Source organism: Glossina fuscipes, unplaced genomic scaffold, assembly GCF_014805625.2.
Source record: "Glossina fuscipes isolate IAEA_lab_2018 unplaced genomic scaffold, Yale_Gfus_2 147, whole genome shotgun sequence".
NCBI lineage: Eukaryota > Metazoa > Arthropoda > Insecta > Diptera > Glossinidae > Glossina > Glossina fuscipes.
In genome coordinates, this window is record NW_023998490.1 from 3,142,741 (window position 1) to 3,160,010 (window position 17,270).

The window sequence follows — 17,270 nt, forward strand, 5'->3', positions numbered from 1 at the left end:
ATATACGTTCGAACTTTGTAGTTTTATCTGCTATAGTCCATTATGAATGATTCTCGATATCGATTAAACTCGGTCGTAATTTGTATATGTTGATCGACAACAATTTGGCGATCGAAAGACTTTTCATTCGTTAGTAAGGAAACCGCATACATTATCGACAGGTTTAGCTTCAAGTTTTTATTCGTCGTTACTCGCGGGCCCAGAATCCATAGCAATTGAACTTACTTTATGTATCGAGGATCGTAAATGGGCCTCTGTGAACAGTACCATCTTTACCTTATGCATGCAAACGACTCTGACAAGTGTTTATGCTCAATTTCAGACTAACGTTCTTTATGTGTCGTGAGCTATGTCTTTCAGTTCTTTAGCGAGATTGTTTCAGAATTTGAACTAATTTAATGCTAAATTATATTATTCAACTGTCTGTCGTAATTTGTCGATTTATTCGTTTTTCTTATTCGAATTTTTTAAAATCCCACGTTTAGTGACATTCTACATTTTAGGTAGAATCTACTCTTCTAATTTTATATAATTCAACGTATTGAGGCAATGAAAATACTGCACAACATTTGAAGGAAATTCGAAAGCCTTCTAATAGCTTATTCATATCATTAATTGCTTTCAATTTTTTATAATTCCGAATATTTCAAAGAATATTCATTCAGTAACGTGCGACACATCGAGCGTAAGAGCTCTTTTCTTCCGATCGATTTACTTTACACTTACCGCGGGGTAAGAGTGATATCATCAGGTAATTAAAGGAACTATGGTTACAATTTAGAGAAATATTTTGAATTGAAAAGAGGAATATGTTTTTTTCTTCATTAAATGTTTTGCTTTTTACATCACATTTTAATTTTACGGACAGAAAAAAGGAAAATTTTCTGAACGAAAATTAGATCAAGAATTTAAAGCAAAAAACTGGTGAATAGAAAGACGCTTTCAAATTTTCTTCAAATCGTGGGACAGAGATTCCAAATACAACGATAGAATGCCAAAAATGTATAAAAGCACCAAGAATATGAAATTATTTTTCCCAGGACGTCTACTTATATTACTTTCTGTATTTGGGATAAAACGATCCATATGCAGTGTGTTTGATTTGCTTGACTACGAAGAAAATGCGCTGGTAGGTATGCCGCGGATATGCAGGTTTGATCGCTTTATAGGCGAAAATTCCTTTAAATTATTAAGTACGCAAACTGTGCGGAAGAATTTTTCATACGCAATGCAAGGACGGAACCTGTAGTGCTAAGCGAAATGAAATGCAAATGCGCCTACAAAAATGATCAAATATGTGACGCAATCGCTATCAAATGCGTAATTAATTTTTAAGCTAAATTGGAAGAACTGCATGTATGCGTCAAATAATTTTTTTAAAAACAAGAGACTGCTGAACCATCCCAAATTTCGGATTGATTGCAAGGGAGCAAGCAAACATGTCTTCGAAATACCGGTTCGTGGTTAATTCTTCAAATGAAAGCTGTTCGAATCCTTGGAAGCTACTAAATGAAATAGCTTTTTATACTTCCGTATTTCTGGTGAAGCCTCCGAAATAGTCGAATCGCCTGCCTACACGCTGCAATCGTGCAATCTATTTTGCTTTCCTCTTTCATAAATTGAGAGTTTTTCAAAGCGAGCAACAGCGACCAAGATATTCGGGGCTTTCAAATTGTAGAAATTTTTAGTCGAGAACTAATTTACCAATGCAATTTAAACGCAGCAAATTAATACGTCTCTCAATTGTCAGCACACTACTCTCGCATTTTATATGAGCGAATTAACAGATAAACTTGTGCGTGGACAACTGTACTTTAATAATAATAATAATAGTGATAGTTTGCCGCTATGAAAGAGACATTTTAACTGCCAGCCAGAAATTTTATACTTCGATAAGACTCATTTTAGACAAGTTTGATTATTTTGCGGCCCCGGAAAGGGGAACTGTTTTGCTCGTGGTTTACTTTTTTTTTTACTGTTTCGCTCGTGGTTTACTTTTTTTATTTTTTTTTTTCTTAATAAACAGTTACGTGCACGCACGTTGATAACGAGCAAGACTTGTAGGTGGAGAACAGCTTACCCTTGACCTTAACAATTATATGCTCTATTATTATCAGTTTCTATCTGAAACCAATTGCGTTTAATTATGAGAAATAACGAAACATTGAGTTCGTTTTCTTCAATTTTGTGTTTTTCAAAAAAAACCCAATTTGAAGCAAGAAAGAAGAATGATGTGTACTAAGAATTCTTGCTTACTTACTAGTTTGCTTACTTCTCAGTCAAATAATTGTCGTTGTTGAAATCGATTTATCAATTGCTTCACGTTTTGTATATATATATATATAGATTTTGTGGCGAATGGTTCTTCGATTTGAATTCTATTTTGACTTATTTGATGAATGTCTCAAAATGAATGCTGACGTTAGTCGATTACCGAACGTATATTACATTGGGACCATAATTTTCTTCTTCTTCTTTTTTCTCTTTTTATTTATTTGCTAATATTTCTTTCATTTCCAGTTCATAGAGTACATAAACGAGGACGACCCGTCTGGAATTAAAGATTATATCAACACACAACAGCTTACAATATTTGTGCCACCCGATGACGAAATAAGAAAAGCAGGCACTCATTTTGAGCTTCTCTATCATATAAGTATGACTCTTTTAAGTTCTTCAATGTAAAGGTGATCGGCTTTACCGAAAATCAATTATCTGTCCCCAGCTAATTATGCATATACCAATCAAACTCTTCCGAGTTCTATTGTTTCACAGTATCCAGGTGGTGTTAACTTATATATCACCGAAATTCTAGATGAAGGTGATGCCGAAATTAAACAAATTTTTGTTAATACCGCTGAGATTCAGCTGTCTTTGACAAAATACACTGAAGTTTATGTACAAGGAAATCGAGTACCCCAGGTGCGTACGGAAACATTAATTTTTAGTAAATATTCAAGTAGTTCGACGGCATTTGCTAATGCGACTATTGATAGCGTGAATTTTGCCTTGTTCGAAATTGATGACGTGGTCAACAGCCATTTAATGCATGCAAGCCGTACCACTTACTCCATATATAATGCATACGAAACATACGGGTGTTCTCCAAAACGGGCCACTTAAACTTATTTTCACGCTAAAGTTTATCCGTCTCAATGTAAGGACGGATTTCAGAGATAAACAAACGCGAACGCAGACTTAGAGAACGATTTCGATTGGCTGTTGCGTACTTTTCCACAAACCTAAAATACTCTCTATCACAAATGCTATCCATATATGATATCATTAAACTATCTTTGAAGTGAGACCGTAATTAAGCAAATTGATGTCGACCTTATTTTACAGTTAATCCATTCAAATTGAATTTTTTTGCAGACATTGTTTTATATAACTCGTGTACTGCATCCCCTAGAAATGAAGGTAAGGGCGGGCTTCAAGGAAGAGATATTTAGCGGCGTCCCCGGGATATACAATGATATAAAAATTTTGCTCACCCCAGACGTAAATGCTTATCGACTTTTGATTTTCAGCCAGGAGTATAATCTTGGCGCCACGAATATAGGAAAAAGGAGGTTGGTACAATTTTTCCTTACCTGTAAATTATATAAAACTTTTTTTGTTTTTATCTTGCGAACAGGCAACTCTACAATCATTTCTTTAAGAAAGATTTTGCAAAGCCGGGTCTAAATACATTCTTTGCGGTTGAGTCAAGAAACGTAAATATAAAACAACTAACGAAATGTGATTTATTTAGCTGTATATTAATTTCATCAGTCGAAAGGGTAAATCGGCAGCCTGTTGAACTGCATATTGTGGCACGCGCAGTAACGGCCGCATAAGATAATAACCCTAATATAGCTTGTTTCTTTTACTTGTCCGTTTGTACTTTTGGTTCTTTTGCCGCTTTTATGTGTCAAAATGTTTTGAGCGCAAGCTCCGTAAGCACGCTTTTAACTAGCTAAGGGATGGAATTAAATTCAGCTCTACGATTTTTATGAATAATTTTGAAAAATCCGTCAAGATATCGGAAGATAAAATTGCGCGAATAAAAAGTTTAAGGTTAAGTGTTTCATTTTTCTTTACTAAAGTTACTTAATGCTTGCTTTTTTGATATATGTTCGAGGGCCTGAAAAAAATCGCCTTATCAACCCCATTCGCATAGTATCTTTTGTTTTCATATTTCCTTTTGGCTATCAATCTGAATGACCTGGATAAGCTCATCCAATTCACGTTTCGTCATGAGTTATCGGCCCTATAAACGCTTCCTGCGCGCAAGGTTTCGTCTGCTAGGGTAGTGTCGGCTTGCTCGAAGCTGTTTATATTTCACTATGGCGAAAAGCATAAAGAAATATTTTCGTAAGAACGACAATATCCATTCAACACTTTTAATTATTATACAATCGCTTAATAAATTTCAATTCAAATTCAAAATGACTTTTTGTTTTTTTAGATTAAGTCCAAAGAGAAAGTGACCGACGAAATAGTGAGGGTTCAAACAGTTGATGGTAGTATATTGATGCCTCACGCTATGAATAGATATACGGTACATGAATGTAGGTGGCCTGAAGACGACAATTGGCGGTTGCAGTATCGCATCTACCGCGTCGAGGAAGGGGACTTAAAACTCAGAGCAAAAAGGCAGATTGCAGAATATGTGAATGTAGATAAACGTGATGCTATGGCCCAAGAAAACGAAAATGAGGCCAGTGGTGATCGACTACCACCAGAGCCAGCACCGCCAGCGCCAGAACCGCCAGCGTCAACACCGCCAGCGCCAGCAGCGTCATCGCCAGCAACACCAACAGGAGCAGGAGCAGACAGCGTTATTGATATCAATGTAACAAGTTTTTTATGCGTCCTAGGTTTTGAATACGAGCAGATAAGCGGTTATGGTAAAGTTTTAAAATGTACTTAATCCGCCAGGCAAGATTACCAATATTGATTTTTGCATATTCACCATTCATAGTCTATGCAAAATCTGAAGTATTAGTTCCCCATCGGTTTACTAGCAATTTGACCGGTCTATCTATTTATGAGATTAAAAAAGGGGACGTACCTGTAAGAAATGGTGTCGTACAAATAGTTGATAATTTGATGTGCCGAATTAATGAAACCATAGTGGATGTTCTAACGGTGAGCTCCGATGTTGTTATATTTTAAAAATTAAAAATCCCAAGAAAGTGATCTACCTCCTAATTAAAGCGAAAGTGACAGAGAGCGAGAAAAAGATGTCTTTTTCGCTGATATAAGATCAGGCATAAATGCAAAAATTGCGCAGAATATAAAACGTTTTAATGTTGTTTTTTGTGTTTGGATTTTTCTTAATTTTGGGCGAACCAATAATTATTGTTCTCCCTATAAAAATCTGATATTGCACATTAGATTAGATTTGCGCTTGATTTGGATTCACGATTTTGGATCGTGGATGCGATAGGAGCGACGGGAGTAATGTCATCTCTTAAGATTTGTCTGCGCAAAAACGACATGTCTAGTATATCCGTCGGCGTCTTGGCATATTGGGATTTATCCAAGTCGTTTTCCGAAAAAAAGTTTATAAAGATGAATTCGGAAAGATCCAAAATTAATGGCGAAGAATTCTTTCTCCTATTTTCTTGAACTGGTATTAGTAGAAGTAAACATAGAAAATGGAGATTGCAAGCAAATTGAAGGGAATGCGGGTTCCACACATTTTTGAGGCTGCGAGTAGACCGGACTCTTTTGTTTTTGCGAGAGAAACGTAACGTAATATGAAGTAAATTAAAGTTTGCGGAAAACACAATTCGATTTATGAGAGTGAAAGGATGCGTAACAAAGTGGAAGCGAAATGAGAAAAGCCTAAGAAATTACGGTTGTATAGGATAGGATCTTAACATAGCGATAATGATCTCTGACTGTATATATGCCTCTTAAGTGAATTGAAAAGAACCGGAAGAAGATTTTTCAATACACGCATCAATTTCTGCGCAAGGCTGCTTATAAAGTCTCATCTCCATGTGTCCGATGAAGTTGCACATCAAAGAGTTCATCGAAAACGCATTTAGTAAATTTGGCTTTTTAGTGATCGTTGTTGGGCACAAATGTGGTTATGTTCAAATGTCAAAAGAAAAACTAAAATCAAGCGCTCCTTTCATTTGAATGAAAAACTTTTCGAAAAAGTATTGCTAAACTTGTTGTTCCTTAATGAGCGGGAAGTGATGTCGGAAAGTTCAATAATAATTCAAAATGAGTTGAACGTTCGACAAATCTGACGCTACCAACTAATCATGGTTATTTAAAATATTCTAAATTTCATTTTCGCTTAGCGCCCAAGAATAATAAACATGAAACACTTTGCTCAACTTGGGGAGACTCTTAATCCTAAATTGATGGAAAAGCTAGACAGATGGGAATCAGACTTAACTGTATTTATTCCAACGAACCAGGCTCTTTCGAGTTCGTTTTTGAGAACTCTTAAACATGGGTAAGTGCATAAGACCAGCTCAGTTTTTAAAAATTTTCCTATTGATTGACTTTCTTTTCATCATTTCTATATAGTGACAAAAAAATGGAGGATATTTATACTGGGCACATAGTGGAGGGTTTATATGATTATAAGAGAATTAGAAAAGCATTTTTACCGGAGAAGAAATTTTCGCTAAAATCGATTACTCTAGCATATAACATTGAACTAAAATTTTTCTTCATTCCCAATCCAAACGATCCGTACAGAGATATTGTCGTCATAGAGTGCCGTGGTCACAATGCTACTGTGGAATTGTTTAACATACGAAAAACGAATGGCATGGTTCATCTAGTAAATAATCTTTTAGGATATTACGCAGGCACAATTTATGATAAATTAGCGGACGACGAGTATGATCGGTACAGGTATGAGAGATATATTTTAAGTTAAATTTACTTATTTAACCGCAAAATATTCAAACTTGTCTTGAAATGTGCAAACAATATTTGAAGTGATTCTTTTTTGCACAATCCCCCGCTGGATTGATCTCTGCTTGATCTTGATTAAAATCGCCCTTGGTTGTTTTATTAGAGTTGTTGACTTAACCGAGACAGATAAACTTTGTTGACATATTTGGCAAATGTTGCAACGTGTTTGAAGAATGAAATGGCGTTTTTAGATATAGTGGTGGAATATACGGGAATGGAAGTAAATCGGGAGTTCATAAGATGGGAAGACGGTTTGAAGGACAAAATGGTTAGGAGGCTGGTTATCGGTATTTTACGCTTTATCAAATCCTGTTCGCTCGTCGAATTTCCAACATATTTGCAAGAAGCGAAGCCGAAGACGCTGGTAATTGCGAACCGCGTTCAATTTCATCTCGCGATCATAAAGAGGAAAAATGAAGCTGAGACAGAATTCCGCGCTGAGTGCCCTCTCTTAGCAGTTAGTTTTCAAAGCCGACATGCGGAATCTGCGTAGATCGTGGCGTTGTGTTTTCATAGGACGGGTGAAATAAATTAAACGGTATTTAAAAATTCGTTAGATAACTTTAAAAATTATCCAGTCCAATGTGTGATCATTCCCAGTTATAATTGCTATTAATAAGTTTTGCAACTTCTTAGCGGATATTGCGAAGGGCTTCTGCATATTTGTTGGAGTCTTGTCCGCAAGTGCTGGCAACGCCATGCTCGTTCGTTAGCTTTGGCTTCGCCAGTTGCATATTGCGGGCACGACTTGTAACATTTCCGACGAAATTGACTTTGCAAATAATATGACGTCATTCCTGCCAGCCTTACGATTAATATAGATTATCTTCTGCACTCTGCACTTCATTTATATGAAAAAATGCACTCTTTACAGAGATACTTTATTTTTGGGCGAATATTCAGATTTCAATGAAGAATTAAAAAAACGTGACAAACTCTACACGTACTTTGTTCCAAGCAAATCGGCCTGGGATATGATAGAAGAGCAATATCCTCCAGCTAAAAAGCATTTGTTCATGAAAGAATTCACTTATCACGTAAGAAAATAAGTATAATTTTGTTGTTATATAAACTTGTTATGTGTTGTTAATATTTAATGCTTTTTATGCACTAGTCTCGCTATCTTCTTGAACGTCATCTTGTAGTTAATGATGAATATTTTATGGATGATTTAGTGCAAATGAGTAGAGTAAAAGGCGCACCAATTATTTTACCAGCTTTGAAGGGTTTTATACGCATTACAGCTATCAGGATAGGCGGTAACGATTACATGTTTGCATAATTTTTGCAAAGTTTTTATTAATTGAATTTTTTTAATTTTTTATTCTCTTTTTCTCTTGCATGGAAAATTTAAAAAGACAATGGTAAGCATGAAAGAGCAAAAGAGTTTTATTCAATTTTTCGTGAATTTCAATACTTGAAAAATAAAATAACACTACTCATGTGGCGGCATTAAATATAAATCAAAATAGCTTGGCTGAAAATATGAATGCAGTTTCTTCGAGGTTTCTTCCGCACCGAAATTGTTTCTTTAATTATCAATTCCGATTATTTTCATAAATCGCCCATATTTTCTTTCTTTTTTTTTTTTTTTTAAGTTTTCGGTTGATATTAGAGTGCATGAGTAGCTTTGAAACCTAAGGGGTATCGATGTTAATGTTGCAACAACAGCCTATGGTAATCGTTGTTGGTTTCGTCCATTTTTTTTCGAAAAAAAAAAAAATTCTAAAAAATTGTGAAATTCTTAAGTGAAATGAATGAACGGGAATAATCAGCGTCTACACAATAAGAAGTGAAACCTTCGTTGCATTATTAGTAAAATTTTAAGTAATGTTTTCTTCTTTTTTTTTTTGGAAGATTACCGTGTAACATATAATTCGTTGGAGGTAAAGATTCTTCACAGGGATGTTCAATGCGCCAACGGCATTTTTCACGTCGTTGATAAGCCCTTTTTGGAAAGAGGAGATCTTACTAAAATCCGCGAAATTTCAAAAGGTGAACGTTTGTCGTGTGCAAGCTTCTTCGGATTGGTGGCTACGAAAATGCTTTTCTATGAATTGTGGTAACTCGTAGAATTCGACAAACCAATCCAGCGAATAGAATATGGTGGTGAAAGTAAGACTGGCGGCATTTGCAGACAATTACAATCATTAATAATTGTTATTGTTTACTGTTTATTATTTGTATTTAAAAATTGCCTCATGTTTAATTTAAAAGAAATAAATCTGATTATGCTTATGTTGCCATAATGTATTCGTATAATTCAGCCGGATGCTATTGCAATTAAGTAACCGAACGCGTTCACATGGAAATATAGAGATTATTAGAAACTAAAACTAGTTATAGAAATGTGGTTTACCAATATGGTAAGCCCAAGGGCAAAGAGAAGTCGAAGATAAGCTGCAGGATACTTAATGATGGGCGGTGGTCCACTGTAATGTTGTTATTTGCTTTTATTATAATGAAATAAGTGCTCGGACTAAAAGAAACAAAAGATGGGCACTACTAGCTAGAAATTTGTATAATACAGTCCCTGTCTAGTACCTGTGATAAACATTCTTCCGTTAGCGAAAATGGAAGTATCGAAAATAAGTAAAGGACATAGCTGCAACGCCCACATGCCCATACGAGAAAAATTTTTATTTTGAAAATATAAAAAATCAACCGCGCCCATTGCCTATTTATTATAGAGCGTGAAATATATAGTTATTGTACTTTTTGGATCCCGATCGAATATAATTTTGTTTAATAATTTCTTTTTGTTCTTATATAAAGAGCTTTAAAATATTAAGAAAGAATCGAACAAGAAAAAAAAACAAAGGGAGAAAAAAACACCTGCTGAATAGATTGTTGTATTTGTTGTTTTTTATTCATTTTACTGCTGGCAACATTGATTCTGTGCTGGGAAGTCTTTCTCTTCTAAAATTCTCAGAATTCGTCACTGACTTGATTTGTGGAGCATTTATCAAAATGTGGCTTTCTTTTCAAGCTCGCAAACCAGATTGTAGATGAGGGTAAAGAGGAACTTACAATTTTCCGTAACCAAACGCGACAGCGATTTATGGGTGAATATGCAGAATAAGGGGAAGAGAAAAAAATAAATAAAAAATAAAGGAAGAAAACCTGCTTTAATCATTCATTGTACACAATGTCATGATTTCATCTTCTAACAGGTTTTAATGGTTTAGATCTGAAAACGTACTTTAGCCTTAAAGCGGAAATGTGAACTTTATACAAGTAACAATAAAAAAGATACCAATAATAACAACGTTGGTTAAATCAGCAACATCCTGGCGTCGTTGATTTTTTTTTTTTTTTTAATACTTTTTTCTGTTATTTCCCGTCCTTTCGTCCCCCTTATAAGATGATCACAATAACCTGCAACAATTGCTATCAACTGAAAAATACATTCGCATATATATGTATAGACGTAGAACCGGTTTTATGTTAAAATCGTTAACAAAAATGTTGCACATGTTCGCCAATGTTTTTATTGTTACGTTTGTCTTGTGAATATGTTGTTGTTACTGTTGTTGGTTTGGCTTGTTTCAGTTCAGATCAAGTCTTTTCAACTGGTTTTAATAGTTTGAATTGGGGGAAGCCGTTACCGTGCGTTCTTCTGGTCTGGTTGGCGTTTGGCGTTGTTTTTTTTTTTTTTTGCGCAGACAATTTTTTTTTGTTTTTTTCCTTTTTTACCATAATCTGAAAAAAATATTTGCAGCTGCAACGTTTTTCATTTCAGTTTTACGTTTTAAGTTCTGCCCCGTTTGTTTTAAATGCCTGTCTGATCGAGTGTTTTAACATATCGCAAAATTTAAAAGATGTTTCTAAGAACAAGAATTTTAATTCGACATTTATAGATCTATTAAAATAAGCAAAGCTTTGGATATCGTAAAAAAGAAAAGAAAAAAAATCTATGTTTGCTAATAATATTAGAGTGAATATGGGTTTTACCGTAAAAATGGAGCCCTTCTTTCGAATTTCTTTTTTACGATGATTTTTAATTTTTTGTATATAATAGTAGATGCGTGAAATATATTCTCTAAATTTCAAGTCATTCAGAACAGAACTCGGGCCGAGTAAGTCTTTGGAAGTCTTTACTGCTACGTTATCTATTACTGCTGCTACTCTAACTTCCTCTTCTTCTTTGAGTCGACAAATCAATAAATACTATTCCTACTTGCTTCTGCTACGACTATTAATTCTACTCTTTCTGCCGCTATTACCGCTATTACTGCTACTATTAATATTACTACTGCTACAACTCTTACTACTACTCGTACTAATACTACGACTACAATTACCTACTGTTACTACTATTTCTAAAATAGCTTCAAACATATAATCGCTTCTTTCCCCAAAATTTACTATTAAAGAATGAATACGCTAATCTTATTGAAATTTTACAAGCTTCTTCTGAGTAAGATTAGCCAGCAACCGACTATTTTTTTTTTTTTTTTTTTTTTTTGATTAAATTTTTTCTCTTTGATCGCATCTTATGTTACATGTCAATAAATGCAGCAGATTTTATCGAAAATTTCAATCTCTCCTTCAATGTCGCCCTCAATTACTTATCGACTCAGCTACTAGCAGAAAATATGCGATTTTTTGATTTCAAATAAAGCTATCACGAATTATTTTGTCTACCGTGACGTTTATTGGGTTCAATATTCGTTTTCATCTTTATTTAATTTATTATTTACTTATTTTATGGTAATTGCAACTTTATATTCAAAAATGAACAATTAAAAATATGGGACTATTATGATTGATCGAGATTATAATCTCTCTTCAAAAGATTATTTTACATAAAAGTTTTTTGTACCTCAGTATTTGACCACTTTCGAAATCCGTCAGCTGGCGACCTAACCACGACAAAAACAGTGGAGATAGCACACATCGCTAAAATGCTGTACTTTCAAAATTTTTAAGTGAACATTTTATAAAATATTGTTTAAATGTTGTTCCTTTCTATTCTTAAAAATTTGAAGAAAATCATTTTTTTATTATATTAAAAAAAAAAAATTAGACAAACTATCGTTAAACCGATAAGTCGCTATTGTATTATGTAATTCGACCGCGTTCAAAATTCGCAGCTAAGAAAAATTGATTTGTTGATTTTGGCGAGGTTGCACAATTTCACTAACTATTTACTGTTTTGAAAAAAATTGCTAAGGACAAAGCTTAAAGCATGGCGAAAACTTTTAGTGATTTTGACGATCAAGAACGATTGGTGGTAAAGAAGATAGAAGGTGTAAAAGACAATAGAAGAATTTAGTTCGTAATATTGCTTTATGTTTGATGGTATTGCGAAACTATCGTATATGGTAAGTTGCTCAATCCTGCCTGGACACTTGGTGAACCACCAACGCGTATTTGTGGCGGAGTACGCAGAATTGGGCAGTTGATAATCCCAGACCACGCATACGTTTAATGGGTCAAATGGGGCAGTTTTGATGCATCCGCTCTAAAACGCAAATATTGCCCCATATCCGAATCCCATCCGTATCGATCTCCGCAGCGAGCTCTTAATTATTTAAAGCTGACGGAAGCACGTGAACATCGTTTGATTCAGTTTGTTCTGAAGCCCAAGAAATTCTACGGTAGTGACAGCAGGTGTTTGCCTGCAAAATGTGATCAGTCAAAATGTCCTTATCTTAATCTTAAAAGCAGATGTCCTCGCTTCTTTCTCGTCTTTTGTACTTATCTTTCAAAGTTACAAGGCTTATTATTTTTCAAGAATGATATGAAAAGAAAAACGCAGTGAATCTGGGCGGATAGTGAAGATGGCATGCGCTGATTGTCAAAAACAGAATAAATATTTACTATTTATCAATAAAAGAAAAGAAGGACTTTGCTGATCTTTTTCGTGAAGATACGATTATAGTATCAAAGTTTAACCCTTAAATGCATATTTTTGACAATTGTCTACATTCCAGTTTCACTAAATTTTAAAATTAATTTTAAAGGGTATAAAAAACTATTTTAATCACGTAAATATAAAGCGGTATGAGTCCTTATATCTTGTTTCTAATCCGACACGTTCGTAGAAAGTGAAACTTTTTACCAGCTTTTCAACAAAATTAGTCGAATGATTTTTTTTGTTTTTTTTTCCTTTTCCCTGGAAAAATCATAAAAAATTATTTTTATATTTTTATTTTTTTTTTTTCGTACAGCAAAAACAAACATATAAGAGGTCTACACATTTAGTTGAACAAATGTTGTTGGAGGGAGGTAAAATAAAATCAATTATTCAGTCATTTTAGCTGCTGACTAATTTTATGAATAAAAAAAACAAGTTCAAGCAAAGACTCAAAGTTTGTTTCTCTTTCTGTTTTTCTTATTATTTTGAAATAATTCTCTTTATCTACGTTCTTTTGACTATTTATTTATCAATCAAGGGAGAGTCGGAGAGCAAACGAAAGTGTACGAGAAATAAAGTAGAGAGAGCGACAGAACGATAAAAACAAAGAGACAGACAGACATAAAGAGAGAGGGAATTCCCTGTTGGTATGTATGTATGTACAGCTGACGCTTTGTGTTTACTAAATTTATTTTTCATTTTTTAATCTTTTTGTTTTCTTTTACATGTATTTTTAACTTCTGTTGTTTATTTTGGTTGTATACAGTGTTATTGTAGTTTTCCCTACTCAAGTATAAAGTGAAAAAACAAAAAAAACAAATGTTCATATAGCTTTTGGTATCTGGTATCTGCAAATGATTATGTACGTTTCGCCGTATGGATATGTATGGGTGTGTATGCATGTATGGATTGCTGCATATATATATATATATATATATATATATATATAATTGGTTACGTGGTTTGTGGATGGATGGATGGATGTACATGAGACAGCAAATAATACATTTAGGTGAGTCAGACTAAAAGTGAAGTGCGTACGTAAGTATTTCGTTGTGTTGTCGATACACTCAACCAAATATAAAATAAAATCTGTGCCTTTGTATTTTATCAACATTGCTGGTTGGTCGTTCGTTCGTTCGTTCGGTCTGTTATGCTCGTTAAACTTTTAAGTATTTCATTTCATTTACTAAATATTTTATAGCCGTTTTTTCTTTTTGTTTTGTATTGTTGCGCATTCTGTTTTTCTTTTCTGTTTTTTTTTTGTTATGCTATTTTTCTCTTTTACTTTTGCGGTTTGTTTTTGCCTTTTTTTCTTAAATGTTTTGTTCTAGATACCCAAAACGATAGTGAGATTCATTTTATCATTTGTGAAGCGATGACGTTTTCCTTTGTGTTATTTGTACAATATTTTTTTTTTTTCTTGTTATTATATATCTGTTTCGTGAGAATGGCGTGGGGAAGGGAAGGAACAAGCGACGAGAACAAAAATTTTTAGATTATTTTTTTATCACTTATTTATGTTTTCTTTCTTTTCTCTTTTGGAATGAATATAGATGTATATAGATGTTTAAAAAATTTGTCCAGATTTTCTAAGGAGCTAAATCTTAAGTTTGGTACGTTTAAAAGAAACTTAAGAAAATTTAAATATCTAGAGAAATCAAAATTATGAACATACGTTGAATGACAAGCAGGTGCCTAGTTAAGAAAACGGAAAAAATTCGACTGAAGCCATGATTATTCTAAACCGCTGCGGTTTCTTTGTGTTTAAATTCAGGAGCATACAAACTGGATGCCGAAATTGCGACTAGGACCGATTCGTAATGAATATGACGCTGAAGAGAATGATTTCTTAAAAAAATGTGGTTGAATTCACCTTCCGTCACCTTACAGACATCAAAAGACATTTCACTCTGCTGAGTGTACAGTTCGTTATCTAATTAAAATGAAAACAAGTGAGAAAATTATATTCGCCTGGGGCCGAATCTCGCATACCCACAACCATTAAAACATATCCCGGTCGTTTTCATAAAGACTATATATAAAAGCATGGGGTTCTTAAGATTATGATGCCCAAGAATTCAACTTTTTCTAAGCGCCCTGCATTAAACGTCAACCATAACTAGTTCAGAATCAACACAATTGGCTTTACGCATTCCACTCTCCAAGTCGCTTTATATGACACCCATGTCGACGGTCATGGAACGCTCGCGGCATTGACACTCAGCATCTTGCATACTGCTCTCCAAATCCATTTATTTAATACCCACATCGATGGTATTTCTAAGAAAAAATGAATAAACCATGCCATGGTGTCCGCTAAATTTGTTTTAGAAAAAGTAAAGCCGACAATGAGATGCCCTATACCACTTCGACTAGGATAGTTATTCAATTGTTTTGGTAATAATACACCAAAAATTACACATTATATTCATGGAAAGACATACTGTTCATAGAAGTGCGCATACTGGAGTATGCCAACAACATCAGACGGCGTCATCCAAATATAGCAAACTTAATTTACTTCTCAATAATTTTATTATTTTTCACTTACCGTCCTAAAAAACTAGTAATTAACATTTCTCTCCTTGTAAGGAATTGGTTTTCACGATAACCCCTACGTATTTTGGGGTCTAAAAAATACACCTACGTGACCCAAATTCCATACCGTTATTTTTTTCTTAGATTGTTACTATGCATCAATCTTCGCCATAAAATATTAAGAATTAAATCTTATTCTGACGGGCTTCTTATCCATGAGAAATCTTATATGGAGTATTGCCTAAGATATAAAACTTGGTCCGCTTAATTTTCATGTCATATTGCTATAATAAATTAATTTTCATAATAAAATATTAACAATTTTTTTTGTTGTTGTTAGTTGCCGTCTATTCACATAACCTGCGATGGTCAGAAATGAGGGAGGAAAGAGAAAGAAAGAAAGAAAGAGATAGGTAGGTGGCGACCGCAGTCTGGAGTGTGTGTGCCTAATCGGTAAGCGTTATGCCTTTGCTGACTTGAACCCGCGAACACTGACTTGTTTGCCCAATGTTTCTCTTTCAATGAATACGTTTGAGAATAGGGGCAAGAAAAAAGAGAGTATGAAAAATGCGAACGAAAAGAGCAAAACAACAAAAACATGTCTTGTGGCAATTATTATATAATAATAACATAATATAATAACAACACTTATTATATTTGAACAAATCAGTTCTCGTGAGTGAGACCATTTTTTGTAGAGCTTGTAAATGGTGCTGATGTATGCCTAAGTTACAACTATTTGGATTATTAAAGCAATCTAACTTAATATCCAATATAAATGTATAACACAATTCTTATTCAACAGAAATGTCACTTCGACTTCTTTACGACACTTTAACAGAAGTGGCACTTCGATTTCTCTCACACTGTGCTACTTTATTTATTAAAGACAAACACAAATTAGCAGAAGGGTGGGCTAAAAGAAGGCTTTTCAGTGGCACGCATAAACCCGCTTTAAAAGTCAATTACACTTTTTGTAATATTTCCGGGTCCAGCGTTAAATACTTCTCAATTGCTTCTTCTAGGAGAGGATACATTAATTCTATCCCTTCTAATTGCTGTCTAGATAGATAGGGAAGAAGGCACTCTTCTCAGCAAATCATAACGTTAGGCCAATTTAATACGTGGTCTATTCGTGTTCCATTCTGTTGAAAAGAAGCAAGCAAAAAACTTTTCATCCATATTCTTAAGTTAATGATGACCAGAAATCTATAGAAAGCAGCCTCCAATTGCTCCAAATTCCTTAGATCATGAGGAAGCTTTTCATGAAGTTCTCGATAAAGTTGTACAATTTTTTTGATAAATTCCTCGCATTCCTCGCATTCCACCGCTTGTTGCAATTCCGCTAAACGTTCCATTGTAAAAACTAGCAGGAAATAGTAAACAGTAAAGCTGGGCTGTGCCCGTGTGAAGAGATCTTCGCAATTTATGTTCTCAGCATATAAATGAATTACAATGAACTTTGAATTATGTTATGTTATTGAATTTTGAATTATTGTCACTATGCGCTTTATAAAATTATATACATTTTACAAGTCATCATCTTGCTGCTCATAAATATATATTGTACCGGTCTTCTTCTTGCTGCTCATACATTTTACAGGTCATCATCTTGCTTGGAAGTAGGTGTAAATGGTGGAATCAACCCAAGACATGGTTTGATAAGTGAAAACAAAAAAAGAATAACACCAACAATAATTCGAAAATTACGTTGTCCAAATTGAATTTACTATTATGAAACAATTTTCATTTTGACGGTTTGAAAATTGCATTTTTTTTCCATTTTAAAAAAAATAGGGCGTTATGACACTGTAAGTCGAAGAGAAAAATACGTGGACAGACATCAGACCGACAGGAAATCTTAAATCGATTCGAAAAGTGATGCAGAATAGTTTAACAAAAGATGATTGTATCTCAAGGCCTTCTGGGTGTTACG

General features: G+C 34.1%; 2 protein-coding genes across 2 annotated transcripts in view; one reads left to right on the top strand and one right to left on the bottom strand.

The window, feature by feature from the left end:
* Positions 1 to 17,270, bottom strand: part of LOC119641326 — a 121,832-nt gene that overhangs the window by 69,331 nt on the left and 35,231 nt on the right. The gene's annotated exons all lie outside the window — the stretch shown is intronic.
* LOC119641328 lies at positions 939 to 9,702 on the top strand. The gene is made up of 13 exons (XM_038039916.1): positions 939 to 1,129; positions 2,521 to 2,656; positions 2,726 to 2,922; positions 3,376 to 3,572; positions 3,638 to 3,716; positions 4,451 to 4,892; positions 4,967 to 5,133; positions 6,303 to 6,460; positions 6,535 to 6,867; positions 7,805 to 7,967; positions 8,045 to 8,189; positions 8,289 to 8,294; positions 8,788 to 9,702. The coding sequence occupies exons 1-13, from the start codon at positions 992 to 994 to the stop codon at positions 8,994 to 8,996; spliced, it is 2,370 nt and encodes a 789-aa protein (XP_037895844.1). The 5' UTR covers positions 939 to 991; the 3' UTR covers positions 8,997 to 9,702.

Coding starts and splice junctions, on each gene's coding strand:
- LOC119641328 (XM_038039916.1), top strand. CDS start 992: ATGCCAAAAATGTATAAAAGCACCAAGAATATGAAATTATTTTTCCCA. Junction 2,657..2,725: donor TGAGCTTCTCTATCATATAA/GTATGACTCTTT, acceptor ATCTGTCCCCAG/CTAATTATGCATATACCAAT. Junction 5,134..6,302: donor CCATAGTGGATGTTCTAACG/GTGAGCTCCGAT, acceptor ATTTTCGCTTAG/CGCCCAAGAATAATAAACAT.